Source organism: Phoenix dactylifera, chromosome 5, assembly GCF_051530095.1.
Source record: "Phoenix dactylifera cultivar Ajwa chromosome 5, Ajwa_hap1_PhDact_Kaust_v1.1, whole genome shotgun sequence".
NCBI lineage: Eukaryota > Viridiplantae > Streptophyta > Magnoliopsida > Arecales > Arecaceae > Phoenix > Phoenix dactylifera.
Window position 1 is genome coordinate 28,010,069 of NC_143194.1, and position 27,124 is coordinate 28,037,192.

Below are 27,124 nucleotides of genomic sequence, written 5' to 3' on the forward strand. Positions count from 1 at the left end.
ATTAATTAACATTCAGATTAGACTCCATTTCTACCTAAGTTCTCCCAAGTTGCAGTTTAAACCAAGACCTTGAAGTGCTCCCATTGCATCTTCTCCATTCAAAGCACTCTGGTCTCCAGAAGTAAGATTGGGCAAATCCAGGAGCACAAAGATCACATCAAGGGATAGAAGCATAGAGTGCTTCCTGTTTGGCAGGCTGTATAATGCTGTGATTCCTCTTTTGGATTGAAGGACACCAGTGTTCCTTCCTTTCTCTCTTCTTTAATGATTCTTTTTTTTTTAATGGGTGTTGGGGTCCTGGGATTTAGAAAACTATTGACCTCCTTTTGCAATTTGCCCCACAAATCATAAATCTAAGAAGTATAAGGCTGGAAGGAGACTCAATCACCGTAATTAACTAGATCAAAAGAAGCCGAAGCAAAACAACATCACCACCACCTCATCCACTTATCAGGGACATAGACCGCCTTACCTCAGATCCAAACCTCTTTTGCATTAACCATGCCCACTACGAAGCAAACCAACTGGTAGTTCTATCAGACACCACAGCAATAGAGGCAGACTTCAGATACGTTCACTTTATCATCAGATCACTTTTCCTTGTTTTCTCTCTCTTTTTTGGAGTGGGAACCCCACTAATTGTACCCCCAAAACAATGAAAACATCAAAAGCTCAAGTTATCGCTAAACAGAAATCAAATAAAATAGCACAAACAAAAGACAACCACAAAACATTTTGAAAAGGATTCCTAATCAGATAGCAATCTTTTGGCACAAGAACTTGGAAGGATACAGATGATGTGGCTCACATGGTCACTGGATCAGCGCCACCATTAGCTGCTGCTGCTCTTTTCTTGGCAAAATATTCCTCTGCTCGAGCAAGATTCTTCGCAACTGATGGTTTTACCCACTTCTTCCGACCAGGCAATACAGTGAGAGTGCAGCCAGCAGCCTCAAGCTTGTCTTTTGCTGCTTTTGAAAATGCCCGTGCCTTTATGTTCAACTTAATAGACAAATCCCCATCTCCCAAAATCTAGAGGCAGGTAAACAAATGAATGAGCATACAAACCTTACCAAAATACTATATTTTTACAAAACGTCTACATGCCAAGAAATTCATAGCAATAATTTTGTTTTCAGTCTTAGTATTTTTCTCAATTTTGGTAAAGCAACAACTGGAGTGGGAGAGTCAGAGTTGAAAAGAGGATCCATCACTTCTTTCTCTCATTCAAAACCGTGCATGAGACTTTCATCTCGCACGGCTCCTAAGTGTGCTGAACACACATGAAAAATGATTTTGCTCAGCAGCAATAGCATAAGGAGGGAACCTCAGTTCAAGAAAAACAAGCATCACCATGACCGCTTTTAAAAGACTAGATAAAAAAATTACATCTTTAAAATACGATTGTGATGCCTTAGGTGTTTCAAGCTTGTGGTTTTTTGCATGTCTCAAATCAGTTTGTCCTGAACAAATTGACAATCCACCATCAGACACAGTTATTAGCACCTAGTCTTCAAATAACACAGATTGCAGATTTTCCAATTAAGCTGGATCCAGGACACTGAAAAACATATGAACAAGCCAAAATAACAAGCACCATTAAGGCCAAAATGAATCTAACCATAATGAACTCCCATAATAACATACACACCAAAGGACAATAGGGATTCAGCAAGCATAGAATATGCCCAAAGTACAGAAGCAAACGAGTAACACTGCTACTGACAACATGCTATCAATTAATGAGTACTCCAAATATTAGCCAAAGATAATGTGCATGACATCATGTTTATCATCCTCTACATTATTGACACCTAAGAATATACTGTTATATAGAATGAACATCCATACTTCTTCTCAGTTATTGATCATATGTTTTCCTAGACAAATCAAACTTCTAGAACACCTTGGATCTGACAACGCAAAAAAAAAATCACAAAAATATATTAGTTCTCCAGTTTCACGATCTTAATGCTAATCATCAACAAATAATGAGCAATGTGCGTGTGAGGTGTAAACTGACATGCTAGATGATTTTCATTTGTATTTTGAAAAATATACAAATATAAAATATAAACCATCTGTTATCATTTTTAAAGTAGGTTGGCATCTTATCTCAAGTAATCCATCAGGATCTCAGGCCCACATCTCTATGCATTAGCATGATCTGCTGAGACTAGCCAGTGTAAGCGGACATATCAGAAGCAGTTATTACTCCTCTGTCTACATAAACTGGCTTAAACCCATTGCTTCTGCAAATCTCCTTATGTTGCCTGGATATTCTGCAGGATTACGAGCCATAACACCTTCAACATTCAAATATTTATATTCTGAAAGAAACCGAAGGCCCAGAGACAGCTAACAAGGCTGCAGCATCCACATTCACCACAAAGCCATTAGAAATAAGGCAGGCATAATCAATCATTGGATTCCTCTTCACATCACATCATATAAAACCTGCTCAAGTATTCCAATTGTCAACATCAAACACTGGATCCACCATTAAATGCCACATATTTAGGCAGCAGATTGCCAAGCTCATCTTCTTTATAAAAAATAACTACTGTTAAGATTCTCTCTGCTTGGTTGAATGCATTTCTTGCTACAAATTGTTGACCTTCCTAGCATACTTCTACCTTCCACCTATTCCAGCTCTACTAGAGGCAATGGTGGGTCCAGATTGTCCGGTCATATCAAGCAGCAGCTTGCCTCTGCCAGGGCCGGCTCAACCCTTAGGCGACTGAGGCGGTCACCTAAGGCCCCGGCCCAAAGAAGGCCCACCGCAGGAAAGGCCTCAAAGACAAAACAGAAAGGAAAAAGGCCCTCCTTAGTGAGTTCGCCATAGGCCGTCCCATTGCAGGAAAGCCTCAAAGACAAAACGGAAAGAAAAAAGACCCCCCTTAGTGAGTTCGCCTTAGGCCCCCAAATGCATTGAGCCGTTCCTGGCCTCTGCCTGATAGGATAGCTAATTGCTTTGTTACCTCATGCCAACTGGGTACACTTTTCTTGATTTTGTCAATGTCCTTTATCTTTTTTCTGGGTGTGTGCGTACATCTCTGTTATTACTGCACTTAGTATATATTTTCCTGTACCAATCCATGAAATAATTGACATAGAGAGAGCTCTATGCGGAAGATACAATGTTGTAAGCACTATAAATAGGGAAGCTCCTTTTGGTCTCTCCAGTAGTAATTCTCCAATAAGCTTAATAAGGGAACAAATTATATATCAATTCTGAGAAAGTGTGATGTCCATCCTAAATAGAAGCGATAAGTGTACATAACAAGCATGGACACGACCTCAGATATCTTAGTAAGACTAAAAATCCGTAACAAGATGCTCTGCTTTTAGCTTGTACCTATATGAATTCCAGTTCAGAAACATATTCATAGCAACAACTTATGACAGGGTTTGAAGTTAATTTGGAAGTGATAATCTAGTTGAGGATGTATTTAAATCTGACTCTGTTGCGCCATATTTGTGCCTCAAAATGAGCATGCTTCCCTATAACAAATTCTACCATCTTCTCTCTTCATCTAGATGCTTCCAAAGTCTACATAAATTTGGAGGGCTGATTGTAGGAGTTTAAGCTGCAACAACAATGTCAATCTCCCAACTCAGTACCCACCAACTGCCTTCCAGTTTTCATTGAAGATCCCCCTCCTACCTAAAGCTGCCCTATCAAAGTATTCAGTACCATCTCTTGGAGGTTCATGTCAAGTAGACTGTTCACAGTAAAACTTACTGGAGCCTCCTCAACTTAGGAGTCCTACTCCATGGCCAACCCCATTTGAATGTCAAAAATAATAAATAAAGTTAATGCGCCCCGAGTTCAACATTTTGTTAATAGAAATTCACTTCTATGACAATGTGTTCAGCTCATAGAATGAGGAAGGGTGTCAGCTTTAAGGTCACATCAGGCTTCCTCTGTGCCCGCATTCACCTACTGTGCTGGTATAGTTCCTAAACCCATTTGATGTAATCACAGATAATATACCTACTGTCATGTTATGCTATACAGATGTTCACAACAGCGAGGGAAATTTTGAAGGATCCTTTTCACCTGCATCTGATCTAACACTGAACAATAACACAGAACTGAAAAGCTATGGACTAATGAAAACAGGTACAGGGATAAGCTAGACAGTATTTTATTTTTAGTAATTTTTAAAGTTTGAGGGAAAGTAAACAAAACATAATTGTTAAATATGCAGGTTCCATACAACAGACCTGCAGCAAGCTATTGAGTAATCTAAGCTAAATTGCTAGATATCAGGCATAAGATGGAAGTTCTGAATCTCGTTGTCAGGGCATCTCATACCAAAATGGATCCCTTGCAGCTCATCTACAAAGCAATAATGAAGTATGAGATAAATAAGGCTCACCCTAGGACAAGAAGCTACCATGAAAAGACCTATGGTAGGTTCAAACCTGATATGCACTGATCCTTTAATCAAGGGTACCAGGCTAGACAATGCTAAACTGTAAATTAGTCCACCAGTTATGCTTGAAGATCTTAACCATATCAACACCTTATATAATCCAGACACAATTTAATTTAAGGTAGAGTAAATCTGCTGATAATGTATTGACTGTTTTTTCATCTTGTAGTGGTTATGCTAGATGCTTTAACTCAAATCAGCTTCATGTCTTGATAGCGTAGCTATTCCAGAATCTCAGGTGGGTGACTGGGCATGTTTGAGTGGAATGCATGGTAACACATAGAATAACTAATATTCAGAGGAGAATGTAAAGCAAAATAACAAGTTACATCTATTAGTCAACGGCAAATTCTTTTCTGTTTTAACCTTGCCTAGATTTAAGATGATACCAAGAATACAAAACTCCACAATTCAATGAATTCATGAATATTTCTAATATGGTAGCAGATTGAGTAACTTACTTTATTCTATGGGCAATCGAAGAACAGGTTAAGGGAAAAACTCAAAAACAGTCTCAATACCTTTAGTGGCAGTCTTCTCTCTCTGCCAGATGGGTTAATCAAGCCCCTTGCTTTCAAAGATTCCAGTGATATTTCGTCACCTTCTTGAAATCCAGCATCTTTAATGTCTTTTATGTTGATAGGGACAAACTTTGGTAACCCTGCATGCATGCCTGGCAGGAAAGGATTTATAGATATTGTTATTCATAGTAAGTTAACAAGAATCATAAGCTAAAAAATGATCCCTCTACATAAGAGCATATAGCAATTCAGATATCCTATGTAAGATGCACTTCACATGTAGAATATTGAGATAGAGAAAAATTATAAAATAAAAGAAAAAAAAATCAATCAACATTATATAAAGCATGGGATAATAGAAAGCATGGTTTACCCATAAAAGCATGCATTTGAGAAACAGACCGATTAATTCCTACAGTGTACTAATTTTTGTAATATTCTCCAGCACAAGAAGATAGATATATGAGAGTTAATGATCACAACTATGATCTGTAAGTTTGTAACTGAAGAGGTATCATAATTACACTAATGGGGAAAAGCATCTACTTAAATTTGAAATAGGGTTAAATATATTCAACATCTATTCTCCTTTTGTTATGTTCTCTCTTTTCTTTTCTTTTGGGACTTGGCCGCCAGTTAAATATAATCACCGTGAAATAGATGCAATTGCGGTGTAGATACATAGCTGGGTTACTCTAAATATCTTTATCCTGTGAACTTTCAACTCCAGCACATTTTTTTGTAATAGATAATGCACATCTATGATTTAGAAAGGGTTTCATCACTTCCCCTCGCATCACCCCTCAGCGAGTCATCGAGATCATTGTCACAATCATCAAATGTCCTTAAGCATCCGTCTAAAGAGATACAAGTAACTATTGTCAGCAAATACCCGCCAATGTTCAGACAAGATAAGCCTGAAAATAGAGCAAAACAGGACAGAAATAGCAGTCTTGGACCCAGAAGGCAGAAGGTTTGTCAAAAAAATTAGAGAAGAAAGTGAGAGTAACTACACAATAGATGGACAAGGGCTAAGCAGAACAGTGTCGAGAAGCATTAGGGAGGAAGAGTGATAGAAGGTCATCATAGAGGACTCTCTCCATCTGTTCACAAGCCAAATATTATGATTCTATTTGGACCTAAGACTCAAGTATATTAGAACTGAAATGACCCATATCTAGTCATGGCAGACCAGTCATCAGAAATTTTAACTGGCTTACCCAGTTTACTCATCACTGAAATGGTTACGGTAATTGCTCACAGAAGAAGAAGGAAGAAAGGAGGGGGGGGGGGGGTTGGGGGGGGGGGGGGGGGGGGTGGCTGCTTTTGCCCACCTATTCACAAATAGCATCGATATATGATAGATGTAACTCTTGTTTATAACCTCATATGACTTAATGAAATGGTGGATCATACAGCAAGAAATTGTTGAATTGTTTTTGATAGGTATACAATTCAAAAAGTTGTTAGTGCATTTGAACTATAATTGATTGTGTTCCATCAGTGAATTAAATTGTCAAATACATCCTACATCATGCACCCATGAAAACAAGTTGAAGAGAACATGTTCTCAATTTAAGATGACTTCTTTGCAATTTAAGGACCCACGATATGATCCAAGAATCCTATCGATATTGATGGAATATTCTTTGCTAGTTCTGAGGTTGATGGAATATTCTTTGCTGGTTCTGAGGTCTTTGAACTCCACTGATCATCTTTAATATTCCAAAACATCAATACAACCTTTCCATTTTATGAGTAAGACTGATAATTCTGGTTTTAAGTACCACATATCAATTATATATCCATCCTCTTCCTAGGAGGAGGCCAGCGGTCATCACCAGAATTGCATTATCATCAATTATGTAAATAATTTATTTCTTTAATCATTTATCTACCCGTATTCTCATCATTGCTAACCAATTAGTTGGTAGGTTTGATCTTCCTAGTTGACTTAGTGCTTCACTATGCACATCTACAAGGTTATCCACACTACTGCCTTCCATTATGAGTACTGATTTTTTGTTTGCATGATCATTCCATCAATAATTGCCAACAAGTTTGCTATGTTGCAGAATTTGTTTTTTAAAGCTTTCTTATTACCTCTAAAGCTTCTGTAAATCTACGTCTAGATTGATGATCAGAGATCATTTCATCAATGAGTCAAAGGTTCTTCATCTTTCAGGTTGTGCCTTGAATTGGTGTTCTGCTCATTTTTCTCTTCAAGTGAATTTACACAAAATTGTATTTGTTGATTTGGGCAGGTGAGATCCCTTTCCATTTTCCCATGAATTACTTTCACCTTATCAGTTTCTTTGAGAGTTCGATCTCCTTCAATAGGCATATATGCAGAGGTCCACCAATTCAACCAGCTTGGCACCCTTCCACTTCATTTTATGTTATGCTTGCTTTATGTCTGTGTCCCTCAACAGTCTCATTTTCTCTATTTCTTCCACCATTTTACCACTTAACTGACTTTTTGTCCATGTTCATGTCATTCCTTTGTGTTTTCTTCTTCTACCAAGTCTTCCTTACTTTTTCCTCTTACTCCCTCAAGGGGGTCTTGTCCCTTAGCACTTTGAGACTTCCAACATCTCTTGATCCTTCATGTCTCTGAACTTGCACAAAAGTCACTGCACATTCCAGGGCAACTCTCTTCATAGGTTAGAGCCCTGCATAAGGGATAAATATGACCTTATCATGCAACATTCACATATATTATGCCATGTTATTTTCTTTAGGCACTTTGTCTATTAGGCTTTTCCTAGTCTTTGGCACCTCTTCTCATCAAGGCCTCATATTTCTGTTTTTCTTCTACCAAGGATTCTTGGAATGTGGTTTCTGTACTTTCATTTATTTTCCCCGATTTCCCCTTCTGTTGACCGATTCTTACTCTTGTTCCTAAAACTTCCCCTCATCCCTGGCTGCCTTCATCTGTAGCCGGCGGCCTTCCATTCCTATTATCCAGGTTTATTGTTGGTAGCAAACTTTAGCTAAGCCCAACATGTCCATCTACCCTTCAGATATAAGTTTTTCTGCAGTGAGTCTATGGCCCCTTGCTACGGGCGACTATAATTGCTCCATCCACGATTATCACCAAGCACGAGCAATTGTCCTTCATACATATTGGAAGCCAAACTGAAGTCATTGTGAAGCTGCTGGCACCTTAAATTGAAGGGAAGGATATTCTTGAGGAGATAGGTTTGCTTCAACAAACTCACACTTCGGCTCCTGTCCCCGTTGCATCTGAGAACAAGCCAGTGATTTCAGACCAATTTCGAGCCTGTCCTAACTATCGACTCGATGTTTTCTATTCCCCAATATATGCCTAGTTTCTACACCTGCTCAGATCTTTGGCCATCGTTGAAAGTTTGATGGTATGTTATAATTTTAACTTAAACTAACCTTTCTCTGCTATTTGCTTTCCAAATAATTTGAGCTCTTCGTCGAGCGAAACAAAGAAAGAAAAAAAATCGACATCCTGAAGAACCAATTAAAATAGAAAAGAAAAACATAGGAAATATCGATACCTCCAGCAATTCCACGGAGCTTGGGGATCCGACGGTAGAGAGGCATCTGTCCACCCTCGAAGCCCTTACGGACGCCGGGCCCGGACCTCGACTTCTGGCCTCTCATACCAAACCCACAGCTGTTCCCCTGGCCGGCAGCGATTCCCCGTCCCTTCCGCTTGTTCTTCTTCCTCGAGCCGGGCTGGGGAGCCAGGTTGTTGAGCCGAAAGCGCTCACTAGTCGGGAGAGCAGCAGCAGCTCGGCATATAACTATGGGTGTCGAGGTCGAGGAGGAGGGCCTCTCTGCTTCCCTTGGAACGAGGCGAGACCTGGATGCCGATAGAGATGGAAAGGGGGAAGAGGTGGTGGGTCTGAGACTCCTTGCGTTGCCCTGTGAGAAGACAAAGGTAAAAAATAATAGAAAGAAAGAGCTAAGCCATGGAGTGAGGAAAGGAAGGGAGAAACAGAGCGAAACCTTGAACGGAGAAGCGGGGAGGCGGAGTAGCCCGGGAGCGGAAGTGGGTGGCGAGAAGAGGGAGAAAACGGCGGCCATTTGAGCCCGGAAAAACCCGGGGAGACCGGGAAAGTGGATAAAAGGATTTTCGAGATAGGGAGCGCCTCCCGACGTCGGTCCGGCCCGCGCCTGGCTCTATCAAGGCGAAGCGGCTTTTTTTTCTTCTTTTTTTCTATTTTCTTTTTTATCCTTTCTTTTACTCCCATTTTTTAAAATATATTTTAATTTCTCGTTTTTTAGACCCTTACGTTATTTAATGAAATTGTTTTTTGTATTCTTTTGTTGCATTGGGACGACTTGATTTCCTAACTTATATATTAGTCCATGCAAATCTCTAATCCATTGTGGATATATCTCTTGATTTTGGTCAACAAGCAGGAATGAATATCTTATTTATCTTGATTTAACTTTTAAATTTCCTAAAGCCAACGTCAGCTCGTCTAGCTTTTTATTAAAATGTTTATTGATAGAGACTGAAAAAAGTAATTAGTTGGGCTCTCAACAACCATAAGTTGACTCAAGGGAAAACTCAAAAAAAAAGATCAGGAATTAATACATGAATTTAGAGAATTGTATAGTCAACATGTAAATTATGAAGATTTGAGGCGATAATATGCAAACAACTTGCAAAAAGTATAGGCAGTACTTTGATTTGCATTTGTGAGATTAATTGTAGCACGATGTCTCAGTTAACCTCTAGTCACCATGCATCGAGTGTTTTTGCCTCTTGTTGCTCTATACGGTCGATAAGAGGTTCTCCTCATGTCCCTTAAGAAAGCTAAAGGTTGCCTTTCAAAGTATGGTGAAATTTAAGGAACAAAGATGTTGGAAAAATTATTTTCTAGAAATTACTATATTTTTATTTATAGAAGTATTATAGAGAAATGATCTAATAAGATAAAATCAGAATATTGAAAAGAGCTTGCCTGCATCGAGATGTGTGATTTCCCCTTAAATGTGGGTTTGCAGCGATCTCATCCCCAAGGTACAATCCGGCTCAACCCGATCTTCCTCTAACAAGCACAATCGCTGAGAGCCTTGACTCGACCGACTCTTTTAGATGTCAAAAAAAAAGATAGAAAGTTGAAAGTTGAAAGGTGGAAAAATTGTGTCTGTGGAAGAAACTCTTGAAAGACAGAGTACTAGTGAGAAAGAGAGAGATTGGATTTTCTTAGGATTAATCTTGGAGGAGTCTATTTGTATACTCTATCCGAAGATCGAAGAGACGCGATGGTTTCAAAGATACGTAATATTTCAAGGATACATATCTTTTCGGAAGCCAATATTCTCTTCCGAAGAGTCACAACTTTTCTAAAAGAGGCGTCTCAAAAAAGGGTATTTAAAAACAACTAAAGTTTAAAGGATAAGAAAATTTTAAATCTTTTTTAATTAAAACTTCAACAATCCTTCAAAAAGATTTAAAATTTTGAAAATCATAAAGTAGAATATCTAGGCAATTTGTACTGTGCAATGGATGAAGTGTCTCTTGGACTCGAACCTTACTTAGTGTTGATAGTATCTATCTAAAGGAACCATAGTAGATTAGACCTTAAATTAGATCCTTTGACTCAGATTTCTACTTATCATGCACGCAGTATGGATCAATTGGGTCTTTATGCGGTCAATGCCATCTAAAGGCTTTGTGTTTAGTATTTTAATTTTTCATAAAAAATTTATTATGATTAGCCCAAACCCCTAGTCACGGCCTATATGACAATTCTCACATAGGTAAGTCCTCCATGAATATTTATGACCTAATATCCTGCAGATTTTCTGTCTTTAACTCTTTAAGAGTATAACTTAACCTTTCTTGTATATATTTTTGCCACTGATAAGAGTACTCATTATAGAGATGGGAGGGAGATATACTCCAAAAAATGTGCTCTGACATGATCACTCAATCAACTTCGTTTCTACCACATTGAATCTCAATAATAGGATCTCCAATCACAGAGATTGGGTATCCACTACCGGTGACCAAATAATGGGTTTAAGCCCCATCCCTCTTGATGAATCTAGGACTCCACTCCTAGACAAATCCTTAGCTAATTCATTGCCAAGTTTTTCTCATACTTGACAAATTTCAAGAAAATGACATTATTCTTTTTTAGGTTGTTTCTAATTCTACATAATTAAAACCAAATTTAGTCTTACGCAATTGAACTAATTTGATAAACGATCAAATAGTAATTTCTAGTGTAATCAAAATCATGTTCTTAGATTGTTGGAAATATTTTTACCTAGAAACTATTGTATCTTTATTTATAGAAGTATTATAAAAAAATAATTTACTAAATAAAATCGAAAGATTGAAAAGAGCTTGCCTAGGTCGAGGCGTGTGATATACACTGCCCTAAGAACGTGATTCGCCCCCTACGTGCGGGTTTGCAGTAATCTCGTCCCCAAGGTACAATAACTTAGTTCAGCTCGATCCTACTATAGAGAGCACGATCACTGAGAGGCTTGACCTGACCGACTCGTTCAAATACCCAGAAAATAAAAGAAGATAGAGAGTAAAAAAGTTAAAGGGTGGAAAAATTGTGTTTTGGAAGACCCAAGAGCCTTTATCCTGAAGGAGTCTGTTTGTAGGCTCTATCCGAAGATCGAAGAGACGCGATAGTGCCGAAGATATGTAATGTCTGGAAAACACTGTATCTTTTGGAAGCAAATATTCTCCTCCGAATAGTCACATCTTTTCTTGAAAGAAGCATTCAAGATAAGAATATTTTCAAACATTTAAAACAACTAAAAATCAGAAAATAAGAAAACATATTTTTTTAATTAAAACTCTACTAAAAGAGACACGTGCTAGGGTCACAAGGCTTGCAAGCCGATCATTTTGAATAGAATTCAAGCTACGAGGCAGACCAATAAAATTTTGGACCTTCATTGCATTGGAACCTAACTTGGAATACAGAAGCAACTTGGGGATTTGGTGCAGGTGATGGACTGTGTGTTACTGGGGTAGATATTGGTCACGAGATTGGGTGATTAGAAAGATATATGAATGATAGGTGGCGATCAGGTGGGTCCCCATTCACAGAAAGTTGGAACAGAGAAAAGAGACAAGATTTCAGGTTTAATAGTTGATAAGGAATTATGCAGCATAACGAGACTTGTCCTTGCTAAGAAACCAAAGTTGTCGTTTCTAACTGGTATCGAGCATCCTTTTCCCTCTAAAACATTTATTTTTGAAACATTTATTTATTTATTTATTTATTTTGTCATCGTATTCTATACCTGGGCATATGATGTACATTGAAATCAATAATATTTTTCATTTACCAAAAAAAATCAATAATATTTTTTATAGTTTTCTCTTGCATTTTCATTAACTTTCTTTTTATAAAGGCTGCTGAGGCCTTGGTGTAAAAGAATGGTTCTTTGCTTTACTTGCAATCTGGTTTTCCCTTTTTATTTTGCCTTCCATATTTCACATAGACTTTTCCACCAGCCCAAAAGGCAAAAGGTAGCGAGTACACGCGGGCATCGGGAAACCGGGGCATTCGAGTGCAAGGTCTGATGACACACGTCACCATCTTGTTCGCCAAGAAATCTGTATCCTGTTCGGAGGCAATAGAGTCCGCACTGGTGGACTCGGATTTAAATACCGAGCGTCGTTATCCGATAATTGCTGGGTTTTTTATTTATTTGCGCCCTCCTTCCACCGTATCGGCCGAGCCCTATTGTCGAACCACCCGGGGTGAAGAGGGCAAGAACCGTCGAAGCGTCGTCGCCGCCGAGAGGAGAGAGATGAAGATCTTCATCAAGACTCTAAAGGGCACCCACTTCGAGATCGAAGTGAATCCCGAAGACACCGTACTCTTCGATTCCCCATCTTTCTTCGCTGGTTTTCTAGCCTTTCTTGTTTTTCCATGCTACCGCTGTTTCTCAGGCGATTAGGGTTTGTATTTTTGTGATTCGAATGAGCCTAATACGAGGGTAATGGGATGCCTTTCCGTTTCTTGATATGGAGAAGTTGTCTTTCTCTTGTTGGGTTGCAGTGTAGGTTGTAGATTGATGTAAGCGAATCTTGTAATGCTTCGTGTGGTATTATTGTGAAATTCGTTGTTCTTTCCTTCTTATTCTGGGTCTACTAGCTATTTTTCCCCCCTCCTTTTCAATGCCAGGGGCTTAGCGGGGCGTGGACTCATTTGAATTCTGGGTTCGTTTCAATTGAGGCTCTTTTTTTCGTTTCTTGTCCTTATGTGGACCAGTACTCCCCGCGCGACCTTCAAAATTTTATTTATTTTGATGTAGGGTTGGGAACCGTGTCATATCGTTTATTTTGATGTTTAGTGTGATGTCGTAGTGAATTTAATTGATGTTTTCTGGTTTTTCTTTGTCTAAAGTGGGATTTTCCCCCAATAATAGGGCTTAATGAGACGTGGAATAATCTGAATTCTTGTCTGTTTTTCATTTTTTTTGGTGCCGTGGGTCGTGATTTCGTCGAGAACTGTATTTTTTCTGATCATCCTGCTTTAGGTTAGGAGCGACCACGCGACCTTCATGAAAGCTTGTAGGGTCGGGGACGTTGTTATGTTGTTCATCTTCATGTATGGTGTGACAGAATAGTGAAATCGATTGGTCTTCTCTTGTTATTCTTAGTATAAAAGCAAGATTTTCCCCCACCTAGTTCTAGGGCTTTCTGGGGCATATGCTAATCTAAATTTCTGGGTCCTTTATGATCTGGGTTCTTTTTTGTTTCTTGTGTTCGGAGATGTGATCACAAAGGGAGTTTCACGTTTTTTGCTTATCCAGCTTTAGATTAGGAGTCTTTACATTATCAAGTAAGCTTGGAAGGCGAGGGATGGTATCATGTTGTTTCATGGAGCAGCTGATTTCAATTGCAATAAAATTTTACTTTTGTTTTGTTACATAGAAAAGTAAGGCAGTTTTAGATTTTACCACTTCTTTTTTTGGTACAAGTTGAAAGAAAGTACGTGAATAGCATGAATTGGACTATGATATGGTATTTCTTATAACTGAATTAATTGGTAGGTATAGTCACTGTTGCTATCAACCATGGAATCAACTAAATATTAGATCTTATTGCATCAAAGAGTAATCCTAACTTAATTTTTATACTATATCTAGTTGCCATCAAATATTCAGGACCATTATTACACTACCATGATGTTTCTTGCCTTGACTTCATGCATGCCTGGTTCATGCTATATCCTGTTGAGGAATTACTTTGATTTCATCCACACTTTCAAGTATAGGCAATCATAACTAATCCTCCTGCTAATAGTGCAACCGATTAGGTCTGTAGTCTCTTGACTGACAGGTGTTTTATCAGCTGTAGATTTATGAACTATTAATGTGTATATTAGTGTGCCAAAGACCGATCTTTGGTTGAACAAAGGTGGTGGCGATGACCGGAAAATTTTGTAGATGACATGCATGGATAAGTTGCAATTAACAATTTTTTGATGAAAATATTGCAGAATTATGAAATTTATACATAGGTACATCATGCCATTAACTTATACCGCACTTACACGTATTTATGACATCTAAGCTTTTCTGATTCTCATAGTTGGTTGGTTCAAGGGATAGATGTTTAGTAATTAATCTTTTGTAGGCTGACATAAGACTGCATCATTTTTGACGTAATTTTCGAAATCATTTGGAAAACATAACTGACGGTGCTTCATGGTCTTCTCTGCGGTCTGCATTGTCATGTAAACATTGTTTCCTTCTATAACGTGTCTCATATGCCCATTACAGATACTAGGGCTATCCAATTTTCTTTTACTTTCTGTTCTATTTGTGTTTTTTTTTCCTTTACTAATGCTGGGTGTGCAAACAACATCAACTCATATATTTGCTTTTTGCAGGTCACTGATGTCAAAAGGAATATAGAGGCTACACAAGGGCAAAGTGTTTACCCAGCTGAACAACAGATGCTGATACATCAAGGGAAAATTCTCAAAGATGAAACAACGTTGCAGGACAATAAAGTTGCTGAGAACAGTTTTATCGTTATAATGCTGACTAAGGTATATCTGTTATACCCTTGAGGGAATATGTAATTGATGCTAAAATTTTTGCTGCCCTATGTTTGTGTGGACACTATCAAAGTGTACCCTAGCTGTTGTGCTTTATTATAGATATTCGACTTAAATTGTGTACGAGTGCCAACTTACCTCATATAGTCATATACTTTATTGCAGATTAAAACCCTAATTATTGTTAGAGAAGTAAAATACTTCTTTTTAAACTTTATGGTGACGTATGGTATATGTCTGAAATTGACAAACCCCAGAAGATGCTTGTTTAGTTTTAATCAAGGTTTAAGATATTTCTATTCAGGGGCTGGCACAGTATGAATCTACACTGTTGTGCTGTGTCAAGCTGTCTGCTGCCAGCTGCATGCTAGCTCATGTCTGAGGGTGTACAAGGAAAAAAGGTTCTGCTGTTCCTGTATGTATCAACCATGCTAGTTGGTGCCAATTGGCAAGCTTTACTACAACTAAACACACTCCATTGCTTCCACTTGAGGCCTTTATACAGCAAGTGGTCTGGTACTTTATATTACAAGGTCATCTGCTTGACATCATTGTTCACTTATTGAGTCTTAGTGAGAATTTTCCCCTTGAGCCAGGCTACAACAAACTATCTGCATGTACATACATGTAATGTTTCATTGTTGGTGATTTGATGTTTGTTGTGCCAATTTTCTTATTTGTGATTGGTAACTTTTGTAGCTATTTTATGTTTTCAATTATATTTCATAATTCTCTAAGTATGCTGGTTTTTAAGGTGACGCTCTTCTATATTCCTTTTTTTGAAAAAAAATGGTATTACCATAGACTGAAGTAAAAAAACCCTTGTCTGCATCATTTAGGGTTCTTCACTTATGAGTCCTTACCCGTTCAATCTATTAAGACTTTCATTTCTTGTCATCATTTCTTTCTCCAAATTTTTCTGACTACTTCTGCCCATGTTATCTTATGTCCCTTATCTTGCTATTTAACACAAAAAAATCCTCTCTAGCCTTATCTAATCTTTGATGCGTATGCGCATACATTCATAGCTGGATGTCTAAGTACATGTAGTCATATCTCATCATTTGACTTTGTTCTACCATGAATCATCTTGAACATTGTCAGTAATGCCACCATGTTCATCTCATGTGCTTTGACCTCTTTATTGCTCAATATTTTGTATTTTACAATAAGCTATGCTGTATTATTGTCTTATAAATATACATGAGCCCCAAAGGCATGCATCAATCACATGATACCCAGAAGCATATGTACACTTCATCCACCCAGATTTAACAATATCAATCTGTCCCTTTCCTGTAAGCTTTCCTGTTAGTTGACTTATCATTTAGTCCCATTTTGTGGCCCATTCCATTTTAATTAGATATTTTCCTTTAGTAGAAATTTTTAATGTATTAGAATATCATTGCGACTTATGTTTTATTTTCAAGGTTTCGCTTCAGTGTGGGAATACATGCTTAGTGTATTATGAAAAACTATGACATTATGCATGACATAGTGCAAAATTGGCCATCATTTTGGATAATTTTTAGGTATGCCTAAGTTTGATTTGTTTGATACTGTGTAATCTTTTTAGACTAAAGGTTCGTCAAGTGGAGCTTCAACTGCAGGCACAACACCTACAAGTCAGGTAAGAAGGCGATCAGTAAGTTTATTATGACAGCAGTTCTCCATTTCCTTTTTGTTTCCCACTTTTTTATCCATATATCTCTTGCTTTACTGCTGTTATATAAACTAGAAAGGATAGCTAAATGAAATTTTATTAGAATCTAGTTAATGTTATCCATAAATATGAGAATTCGGTCGACAAGAATTTTGACATTCTAGTTAAGAAACTATGAATAGATGCAACGAGCCTATAAGTCAACTGTTGCTTTTGAACTCGTAATGAGAAGCCAGTCAATGATATAGCACTACAACATATAAGGCTGCTAATGTAGAGGCATTTTGTTCATGATGGAAGCATGTACAAATGGGAAAAATGTACTTATTGTTATCCTCTCGAGATATTAAACAGATATGGTGTTTGCAAAGACTGTCTCTCAACTCTCATTTTCTCTCATTTAAGAACCCTAAAAGTGTCTGTTAAATAAACTGTTAAATAAGCTGTTCTAAAGCGAGCAGCTAAAAAATCTACTATTTTTGGAAAATTATCCTGGCATCTTTCCCCCGTATTTACTGTGAGATATGAAAAGCAACATGTGTGTGAAAAGGGAGGAAAGCTGCAACATTAGTTTAAGATAGGTCATTACCTATGTATTCTTCATGCATATTTTATTTTTCCAGTTCTACTTTTTATGTTTATTTTTACTAAAAATTTGCAGAACTGGTGCAACATGGTTATATGTATAAATTGCCAGTGCTGATTTCCCCTAACCATAGTCTTCTGCAGTAGGATTTGAAGGAAAGTGGCAGATGCTTAACTTTTAAAATTGTTCTGATACTAGAATTGTGTGTGCTGTATGTACTTGTTTCTGCTTTTATTCAATCTGAAGAGGGTATCTCCTCAGCAATCCACATGAGTTACTTTTTAGATGCATTCATCTTTAATTGGTAATGCATGTAGGATTAATTGTTATTCACAATGCCTCATCATAGTTGCTTTTCTTTGTAGGCCTCTGCTGCTGGTTCTGTGAGACCTAATGCTTCAACTCCAGCACCCACCCCGGCTGCGGCACCTACAGAAACTTTGGCCCCGTAAATTTCCCTTTCTGTCTTTTCTCTCCCATCATAATGCTCTTTTATATTTTTTTAATACCTCACATATGTATCTTTATGCAAGTTCTGTTATTTATTTATTTCCCCCCTCCCCCCTGTTGAAATTGTGACCATTGAGCAGGGTCCCTATGCCTACACCTATTCCGAGTGCCACAGCTACACCAGCTTCTGCAGTTACTGCACCGTAAGCTACTTGCATCATTCTGTAGCTAATGCTATGCATATCTTTTTGCCATTAAGTGGGCATTAGCAAAAGGATTTTTTTTAAAATATAATTTGCTATCTGTCTTCCATTATAGGTCCGTTCTTCATCGTTGTTTGTTTAATACATATAGCTTGCCCTCAAACTTTATTTAGGCACCGTTTAATCATTTGATCTATTTTTTTCTTACTACTTACAAATGATATTCATATCAGAACTTGATTACCATAAGATAATATGGCAAGCGTTATTAGTAAATACATAATATAGGAGAATAAATAAGTTAAACTAGCATTTTTATTATTTTTAAATTTATATGCTCTATTTTCAGTAATATTAAATCTATTCTATTTTTTGGATATATAATTTTGCAAACTCAGGATCATCTAATCTCTGTTTTCATTAAATCAATCATTTTATTGACCTGTTTTTTCACTTTTATTTTGGAACAGCGGTGATGTTTATGGTCAAGCAGCATCCAATCTTGTTGCAGGCACTAACCTTGAGCAAACCATCCAACACATTCTTGACATGGGTGGAGGCACTTGGGACAGGGACATCGTTGTTCGTGCTTTACGTGCTGCATATAACAACCCTGAGAGAGCTGTTGAGTACTTATATTCAGTAAGTTTCACTTGCTTAAGATTTCATTTTGTTTATGCCCCTGTTTTGTGAAAGATCCGCATTTCTCTAGTTTCTCTCTTTCATCCATCCCCATCTCCCATCCCCTCCTGCAAAAAAGTCTTTTTTTTGGTTTTTTTCCCAGGTAGGTGGGGGGTTAGGGGCTACCCATGCCTCTCTCTGTCTCTCTGTCTCTCTCTCTCACACACAGAGGTCATACTTGAGAGTGGTTTTCTCCATGTATTCTTGCATTTTAAATATATCATCATCCTTTAGAATGGATGGTTACAGCTGACATACTTCGAATCAGATGTTAGTTAAACCACAGCTGCAAACTGTGACTTGCTTTTTACCTCAAAAGTGGCAGAATTTACTCAATTCTGAGAAACATAAATGATATATTTCAGTCGATGTTTTCAACTAGTCTGAGATTGCTACAAGTCTGGTAGCCAAGAGAAAAGTTACTACTCTTGGATGGTTGCTATTTGCTAGTATTGCTGATTTTACTTGTTTGATGTAATGGATCTTTGTGTATGATGATGCTGGCAAAAAAAATTTACTCCTATATTTGCTGTGTTTTTGATGAACCAAATAAAATGATGTATTTAAAGGAAGAAAGTTCCTTTATGGATAGATGGGAGGTTGAAAACTCAAAACTTTGTGTTTATATAAATTCTCTTGTTTGATTATATCATGTTTCATCATTATTATCACATATGAATTGAAAAAGAAAATGGAAGAATGTTTCTGCTAAAACCTAGTGGTCCAAATCAATGTTTTGAATGGAACGGGATGGTACGGACAGTACAACAGCGTTCTGAAAAAAAAAACCCTGCAGCATAACATAGTGTCAGTACGGGATATAGACAAAGATATAGCCCCATTGTCGGTAGCAAGTAGCGTACCATGTGTTGGTACCAGGTACCGTACCATTTGTCAGAAGTAGGTTCTGTACCATCTGTCAGTATCACGTACCGTACAGTGCATCAGTCCTAGGTATCGTATCAGTTTTTCAAAAGCTGATATGCCATCAGGCACGGTTTTTAAAACATTGGTTGAAATTCTGATTTTGGAGTTACAAAATTTGGACAATGTAACTCAGTTGGGAGGGATATAAGAGCATGAGATAATTTCAGAACATTATGTTTATATCAAATCTCCATCTTTGATGATGATAATATGTGGTCTGTTAAAGGTCATTGACGATGCATATGAGAACTGCTATATTCTAATAATATTTTTGTGTCATTCCTATCTGCTAGTGCCTTTTTGAGTTACATGATGAAATCCAAACACTGCTAGAATCAGTGGGGTCCAACCTGTATCCAGATTCAAATCTAGTCAGCACGAGTAGTGAAATTCAAATTAAGATCCAAAATCGTGACTCAGCAATGATCTGGTTGATTTGGGATTTTTATATTTCTATACTTTCTAATGGAGAAAGTGAAAAGGTTGGCCATCTACTTATTATTGTCGGCAATTGGGACATAAAGAATTGAATCTTGTTCTGCATCTGTTTGACTAACTTGAAACCAACTTGATATAGCCTTGGGTAATTGGATTATAAGTTTTAAATATTTGGTTGGATAGCTGTCATTAGTTTTAGCATATTTTATTCCCTAAAAAGGCAGCCATCACCAGACTGGGATGAAAAAATTTTGATGGCAATTCTAATTAATTTATTTCTCTCTCATGGTGATTGTGCAAATCATTTTTTAGACCTTGATAGTACCTGCCTTCTTATTTTCTTTCTTTATTGTTCTAACTCTTCCTCCACCTAATGAAATACCTACACTAGTCTGAGCTGTAGCTGGTCCTATATTGGTTTTTACCACGGTTCACTGAATTGGTGCCGTGATCCGTACCAATTCAGCTGTGCCGGAGTGTACCGAAACAGAGAGGGGGAGGGGGGAGGGGGAGAGAGGGAGACGGTGGGGGAGACTCACTAGATGAGGGCTTTGACAAGGATGACTGATGGGGGCTTCAATAGGGACATGGAGAGGGGGAAAGAAGGGGAGGGAGGGGGGGATTATAACCCTAAACCTAGTGGGGGGAGAGAGGGGAGACTAACCAGTGACGCCAGCATCGAAGAGGGGGGAGCGAGCAGCGTTCGGCAGCATTGGTACCATTAAGGCGATGTCCAGAGAGAAAGCTAGAGAGAGAGAGAGAGAGAGAGAGAGAGAGAGAGAGAGAGAGAGAGAGCCTTGAAAGCTCTTGAACCATCGAATGGGTGGGGTGGGAGGGATTTTATATATGAACCAACCCGAGATGCTGAACCGTCCCGAATTAGTGTCGGCACGGTTTGGTGCGGGCTGAATCACTTTGTTGGGGTCGGTTCGGCAATCGCTGGTTTGTACTAAAGAAGTCTTTCTCATGAGGTGATATGTGGTCAACCTTTTAATTGTGCTGGTTTAAGTGTTATTGAGTTACTAATTGCATGTAACATGCACTTGAGATTCATGGACCTATTTGCACAGAAATGGGATGGATAGGGCTGTAGAAGGGACTTGCTGTTTGAGGTGGTGCACTCAATGTCTAGGGTGCTTAGGAATGGAGTTTAGAAGAGCCAGTGAGAGGGGGGGTTTGGTGCCAAGTAAAAGTTGGCTGATGCCTTTTGTAATGTGCTGGGTTGTGAATTTTGTGTAATATGGATCCAAACCAAATTGTCGATATAGATATGGTGGACCTAGTCTTGATTGACCCAGCTGATTTGGGTTTCGAATGTGTCAACTTGTCTTTGGATGCACAATTTCCTGTCATCCTTTTGTATTATTAATTCAATAATGGTTAACCACTAGGTTGGAAATACTGCAGTATGGGTTTATTGACAAAAAAAGGAAATACTATAGTATGGGGGTGTATCAGCCATATACCAGTATGGTACATACGGCAGTGCATCCTTGTATCTGCTCATTGTTTGCCAATACAGGTTGGTTTGGTGCAGTACTTACTGCAGTACAGTCAGTTTTTCCAAAACTTAGTTAAATGAAAAAGCACCGACTTTGCATGTTCTTGAATGGTTGGAAGGAAAAAAGTGCAGGTCTTGCATATTCTGAGAAGCATAATTCACTTAGATGTGCTTTTCCTTACTATACTTTTTTTATGTAGTTTCTTATAACATGGGACATGTTAGCTGGCATCAGCACAGAGACCACACCATATAATGTTGTGCCAGTGCACAGTAGCTTGGCCGCGTGCATCTCTAGATTTGCATTTCACAGTATATGTTCTTATGTTAATACACTTTACCAGGGTATTCCTGAGCAAGCAGAAGCACCACCTGTGAGCCAAGCTCCAACAAGTCCTCCAGTCCAAGCTCCCCAGGCAGGCCAGCCAGCAGTTCCTTCAAGTGGGCCGAATGCTAATCCTTTGGACCTTTTCCCTCAGGTTGAAAAATGAAAATTACTGGCTTATCCTTGCTAGAGATTTTGTCTCAGCATTGCATGTTAATCTCATTACTTGTTGCTTCTAGCAGGGTCTCCCCAGCATGGGTTCCAATGCTGGTGCAGGTAGCCTTGATTTTCTTCGTAACAGTCCACAGGTATCTTAAATTTCTACAGGAAATAAGACTGAAATAATTGACTGCTATTTATAATTAACTCATTTTCCTTGTGCAGTTCCGAGCCTTGCAGACTTTGGTGCAGGCAAATCCCCAAATATTACAGGTTTCCTTACATTCCTTACATTATTACATGTTCTTGCTATACTTCTATTTAACACCATTTTTTTTTTCACAGCCAATGCTTCAAGAGCTAGGGAAACAAAACCCCCAAGTTATGAGGCTCATTCAGGAGCATCAAGCTGAATTTCTTCGTTTACTCAATGAACCAACTGAAGGAGCAGAGAGGTGTTGAGCTGTTGTGCTGTTGTATATCTCATATATCTATTGAATTATTGAAAATGTCAGCACTTCTTATTTTTCTATTTTTTGTGACTCAGCGATCTACTAGGGCAATTAGCGAGTGCAATGCCACAAGCATTGACAGTTACTCCAGAGGAGCGTGAGGCCATTGAACGTGTAAGTTGTTCATATCCCTGTTTGTTTTGTCATTTTCTCAATGTATGGAAATAATCGAAGTTTTATCTCGTAATGAATGCTAATGCAGTCTAGACAGCTCATTTTACAAATTTGGACAAGTCATTGTTGATTTTACAAGTTGTCCAATTAGCACTGATGTATAAAATAACAAAGTGGGTATGAGCACAAACTTCCAGAGAAGTCCTACAAATGTTGCCGATATTTCTTGGTGAATTTCAAAATCTGTAAAGATGGCAATAGGATAAAACGTTTGCATAAATGATCTATTACATTTTTCTGGGGCAGTCTGAATGGTAGTTTCTAATCAGCTTACAAGGAAGAAATATTGAACTGGATGTGGAATGACATGATTGGTGGCCAGATCAGTAATGCCTATGATGTTACGTTACATCTGCGTAATGCATTCAGATTAGTTTCTATCGGATCTTCGAGATGCACTATGGGTGAAGATCATAAGTGCAATCTCAGGATGAAATTCATAGATAGCAAATTTAGGGGCTCTTTCTCTCTGCGAGGAGTCTCTGACTTTTACTGAAAGAGATCATGACAAACAGATAAAAGTAGATTTTGTGTAAATAAAAGTTTTATGAAGGTTAGGGAGACCTGTTTTTCATAGAACTCATTTCGTTGGTTATATGATCTGTCTGTATCTAAAAGCAGGTTTTATGCACATCAACCAAACAAGTGCTTTGAGAAAACCTATTTATCTTAGGTTTAGTGCAAATCAATTTTGGGAAAACCTGATGATCATAAAGTCCCATAATGTAACTAGAATTTTAGAGGGGGCGTCAATGAATTATCTATAATTTTAATTAAATTCCATCATTTTGGTTTATTTCTAGATCTATTCATTTTTGGGGTTTGTCTTTCTTTCCTTTTATTTCTTTTAGTTGGGAGCCTATAAAGAACCTGAGACTTCGAAAGAAAGAACAAACTGGGGAGACCCTTTTTCATAAATTCATTTAGTTGGTTTTATGATCTGTCAGGATCTCTAAAAAAGGTTTTATGAACATCATTCAAAAATCCTTTGAGAAACTTTATTTATTTTAGGTTCAATGCAAGTTCATTTTTGTAAAACTTAAAAAATATAGAGTCCCATATTTTTTTTAAAAAAACTTATTTTAAATGGATATTTATGAAATCATATACAATTTTGTAATTTACATGTTTTGTTTCTAGATGCATTTACTTGTTTAGCAATTAGGAGTTTGGTTTTAGCTTTCAAAAGAGTTATGATGGTGTTTAATTTGGATTATGTTTAAAAATTTCATAAAGCAGCTGAATATGCTGCTTTTGTTTCAATTTTATTGGTCTAGGAAGAACATTCTAGATTGTAACAACCCAGAACTTCACCCAAAATGGCTAGCCGGAAAGTATTATTTGGGTTCCTTGATCCTGTATAAGTGCCCAAGATCTACCTAGCGAATAACCGATGTGGGACTAAACACACGCCCGCACGGGTCCTCATATACTCCCCCCGTTCAAGCCCTGACGTCCTTGTCAGGCTAAGGGTTCAAATCCATTCAAATCTAATCACAAACACTACTATCGGCTCATGGTTAGCCCCAATGGATCCGTGCTGCAGTGTCCCCTAATCCACATAGGTTATGGGTCGGGTCCGCTCTGATACCATTTGTCACAACTCAGGATCTCACCCAAAATGGCTAGCCGGAAGGTATTATTTGGGTTCCTTGATCCTGTATAAGTACCCAAGATTTACCCAGCGAATAACCGATGTGGGACTAAATACACGCCCGCACGGGTCCTCACATAGATTGCCTTGTGTTTCTTTCCTTCTATTTCTTTTAGTTGGGGGCCTGTAAATATCCAGAACTCCATAGGAAAGGAATGAACAGATTTCATCATGGTTGATACTCAAGGGGATATTTTTGCTTTTGTTAGTGTAGTTCACTGAAACCCTTATCCTCTTGGTTCTCGTCTTTCTCAAATATGATATAAATTAGACTAGACTTCTCCAGAAATGAGATCCTTGTAGTCTGAATAAACATCAGTCCTACTGGATTTGTGTAATCACTTTAAACCTGTGAAACATCATGGGAGGATTTTGATGTGAAAAAATGCCCTCAAGCTCTGTTACCTGTTGATTGATGTGGAAAGGAGGTCCAATTGATAAAGAAGAAAAGAGAATTCATGGAAGTAGAGAGGGAGGGGGTATGGACTCCTTAATTGTGCTGATAATGCTGGAAGCACCATCCTGAAAACTTGAAAATCTACCTAACTTTCATAATTAAACAAATAATAGGCTCATATTACGAGCAAAGCATATATTCAATTTAAACTAGGTGTCTACAGTGAAATTATTTAGGCAAATCTGGGAATTTGTAGCATGTACACTGGTTGATGCAATCGGCTTGGATCTTGTTCTCTAGCTTAGCAAGACCTTTAGTAATTTATTAATCGCTTTGTTGGTGAAACGATTTTTTAATGCTAGTAGTTTCGCTCACTACTGGCCTTTCAATTAGGATTTTATTTACTAATACATTATTTACTCAATATTAATTGACATGCTGCTCTGTGCACTACTGGGCTGAAATTATGACATCTTGCTCTTAGGAACCAAATTATTTAGGAGCTAATGCCATATACGTTGGAAAATAGGCAACAAACAAAGAGTGCAAACATAATACGCATTGCGGGTGAAAATGTTGAGGTGTTTGCTCAGCAAGAGCTCGTGTGTGATAAAATTTGTCATGTAGAACACCAGGTAGTGATTAAGAGTAGGACATCGAGGTTAAATGGTGCAATGGTATCTTACATGTTGCACCAGTTAAGAGATGATCTCAAATTTGACAGTGGAAGAAATAGATGACAAGATGTATAAAATGGAGGTGAGTTTTGTGAAAAAGAGATTTGGAGAAGGCTTGTATTGTTGGACATTTTTCGCTTGTGATGTGGAATTGTTCAAATTAAACATGATGACCAAAAATGCATGTGTGCATGTATGTGTGCATACATGTTTGTGCGAGCAAGAGAGAGAGAGAGAGAGAGAGAGTGGTCATATTCTTTTCTCTCTTTTTTTCACAAAGATATTTTATTGAACTGCTGTATGTAATAAGCTGGCGTACATGTTGAAGCCCAATTCTAACTTGTTTTTTAATGGAAGTATTTTCTTGCCTATTGGGCTGGTAGGCTACCTGGCTGATCGGCACCTACTGGAAGAGGATTCACAAAATTGATCTGAAATAGATGTCAAAAACTAGTAGGAGGTTGTCTTTTTTTTTATTTTGATGCAAATAGGAAGTTGTCTTGTTTATTAGTCATTAAATTCTAGTGGGAACAATCATGAATGAGGCTCTTATATACAATCATGGACAAAAGCTGCTGCACCGATAGTCTTCATTTTTCTAGGTGTATTATGCATTGGAGAGTATGTGACAGACATGCATCTTTATATCCTGTAGAAATACACAGGTGGCATGGATGGGAAGTTTTTACAAGGTTTGTATAATTATCTCATGCTCAAGAAAATTATGGGAAGTTGTGAGGCAAAAGTTGATGTTGCATGGTATACAATATTAATGAAGTGGTTGAAACCTGTTTAAATTGTTAGGGCCTGCGTGGCGATGTTTTGAGGAAACTGGAAAGGAACCCTCCAAGATAAATTGGGTGGGAATTTTGTGAGTGGAAAACCTGAAAAGGGTGCAGTTACCGGGTGCTAGACCTGTAGGAATAACTACTTAAAATATTCATTAAGTTGGCCCCATATAGTTGGTGGTTTTAGTCCAGCTTCTAAACAATTCATTGTGTTGAACAATGTTCTTTTTTTATAAAATTTTTATAAATGATGATATTTGTCCCTTAATATATTTGCATTATGTGGATTTGAAATTTTGGCATGTTGAAATCGACAATATTTGTTCTTTTGCATAATATCTTGCTGGGGTCTTGAAATACCTTTTTATATCTTCATTCTATCATGCCAGCTTGAGGCGATGGGCTTTGACCGGGCTCTCGTATTAGAGGTCTTCTTTGCCTGCAATAAGAATGAGGAATTGGCTGCAAACTATCTTTTGGACCACATGCATGAGTTTGAAGACTGATTTGATGGAGTAAAAAGCTTGCTGGAGTGCATCACCCCCCAGTTCAGAGGCGTTGTGTAGTGTGGGTTACAGTTCAGAGCAGACAGAATGTTTGGGTCATCAGAGCTTTATATATGGTTTTTTTTCTTTTTATATGTTGCTTCTTTCAAAAAGATATAGTCTGGGTACATAATATTTAAGTATCGGGAGAATGCAATTTGTGTATAATGATTTTATTTTGGACCATTTCAGCAACATAGCACATCAGAACAGTTCCTTATTTTTTTTCTTCATATCAAGCTCATGATGCCTATTAAGCAATAGGGAAGCCGAAGCTTGCAAAGTGCTGAAGATATGCTAAATCCAGATATGATTTTCTTGCGGTATGATTGTCATTAGTTTTTTGTTTAGCATTGTTTTGTTTCCATGTTAAAATTACGTTCTCTGCAAGACTCGGTAGCTGGAGTGCTAGGGTTGCGGTGCTGTCATTGTAGCAAGGCATCT

The 27,124-nt window shown here is 37.9% G+C and overlaps 2 protein-coding genes across 2 annotated transcripts; one reads left to right on the top strand and one right to left on the bottom strand.

Annotated features, from left to right (window-relative positions):
• Positions 1-268: 268 nt before the first annotated feature.
• Positions 269-9,142, bottom strand: LOC103697616 (large ribosomal subunit protein uL15c). The gene is made up of 4 exons (XM_039128979.3): positions 8,948-9,142; positions 8,494-8,863; positions 4,964-5,115; positions 269-1,032 (listed from the first exon to the last, which is right to left on the bottom strand). The coding sequence occupies exons 1-4, from the start codon at positions 9,023-9,025 to the stop codon at positions 805-807; spliced, it is 828 nt and encodes a 275-aa protein (XP_038984907.3). The 5' UTR covers positions 9,026-9,142; the 3' UTR covers positions 269-804.
• A 3,479-nt stretch (positions 9,143-12,621) lies between these two features.
• LOC103695556 (ubiquitin receptor RAD23d-like) lies at positions 12,622-26,900 on the top strand. The gene is made up of 12 exons (XM_008776922.5): positions 12,622-12,805; positions 14,830-14,991; positions 16,577-16,630; positions 17,615-17,697; positions 17,840-17,902; positions 18,373-18,544; positions 21,794-21,928; positions 22,017-22,082; positions 22,159-22,206; positions 22,279-22,388; positions 22,481-22,559; positions 26,525-26,900. The coding sequence occupies exons 1-12, from the start codon at positions 12,740-12,742 to the stop codon at positions 26,639-26,641; spliced, it is 1,155 nt and encodes a 384-aa protein (XP_008775144.2). The 5' UTR covers positions 12,622-12,739; the 3' UTR covers positions 26,642-26,900.
• The last annotated feature ends 224 nt before the right edge of the window (positions 26,901-27,124 follow it).

What these genes read in the sequence shown, in the direction of transcription:
- LOC103697616 (XM_039128979.3), bottom strand. Translation starts at nt 9,025, where the DNA reads ATGGCCGCCGTTTTCTCCCTCTTCTCGCCACCCACTTCCGCTCCCGGG. An exon ending in TCCCCGCTTCTCCGTTCAAG is followed by an intron (nt 8,864 to 8,947) that starts GTTTCGCTCTGT and finishes GTCTTCTCACAG; the next exon opens with GGCAACGCAAGGAGTCTCAG. An exon ending in GCTCCGTGGAATTGCTGGAG is followed by an intron (nt 5,116 to 8,493) that starts GTATCGATATTT and finishes CTTTCCTGCCAG; the next exon opens with GCATGCATGCAGGGTTACCA.
- LOC103695556 (XM_008776922.5), top strand. Translation starts at nt 12,740, where the DNA reads ATGAAGATCTTCATCAAGACTCTAAAGGGCACCCACTTCGAGATCGAA. An exon ending in AAGTGAATCCCGAAGACACC is followed by an intron (nt 12,806 to 14,829) that starts GTACTCTTCGAT and finishes TGCTTTTTGCAG; the next exon opens with GTCACTGATGTCAAAAGGAA. An exon ending in CTGTTGAGTACTTATATTCA is followed by an intron (nt 18,545 to 21,793) that starts GTAAGTTTCACT and finishes ACACTTTACCAG; the next exon opens with GGTATTCCTGAGCAAGCAGA.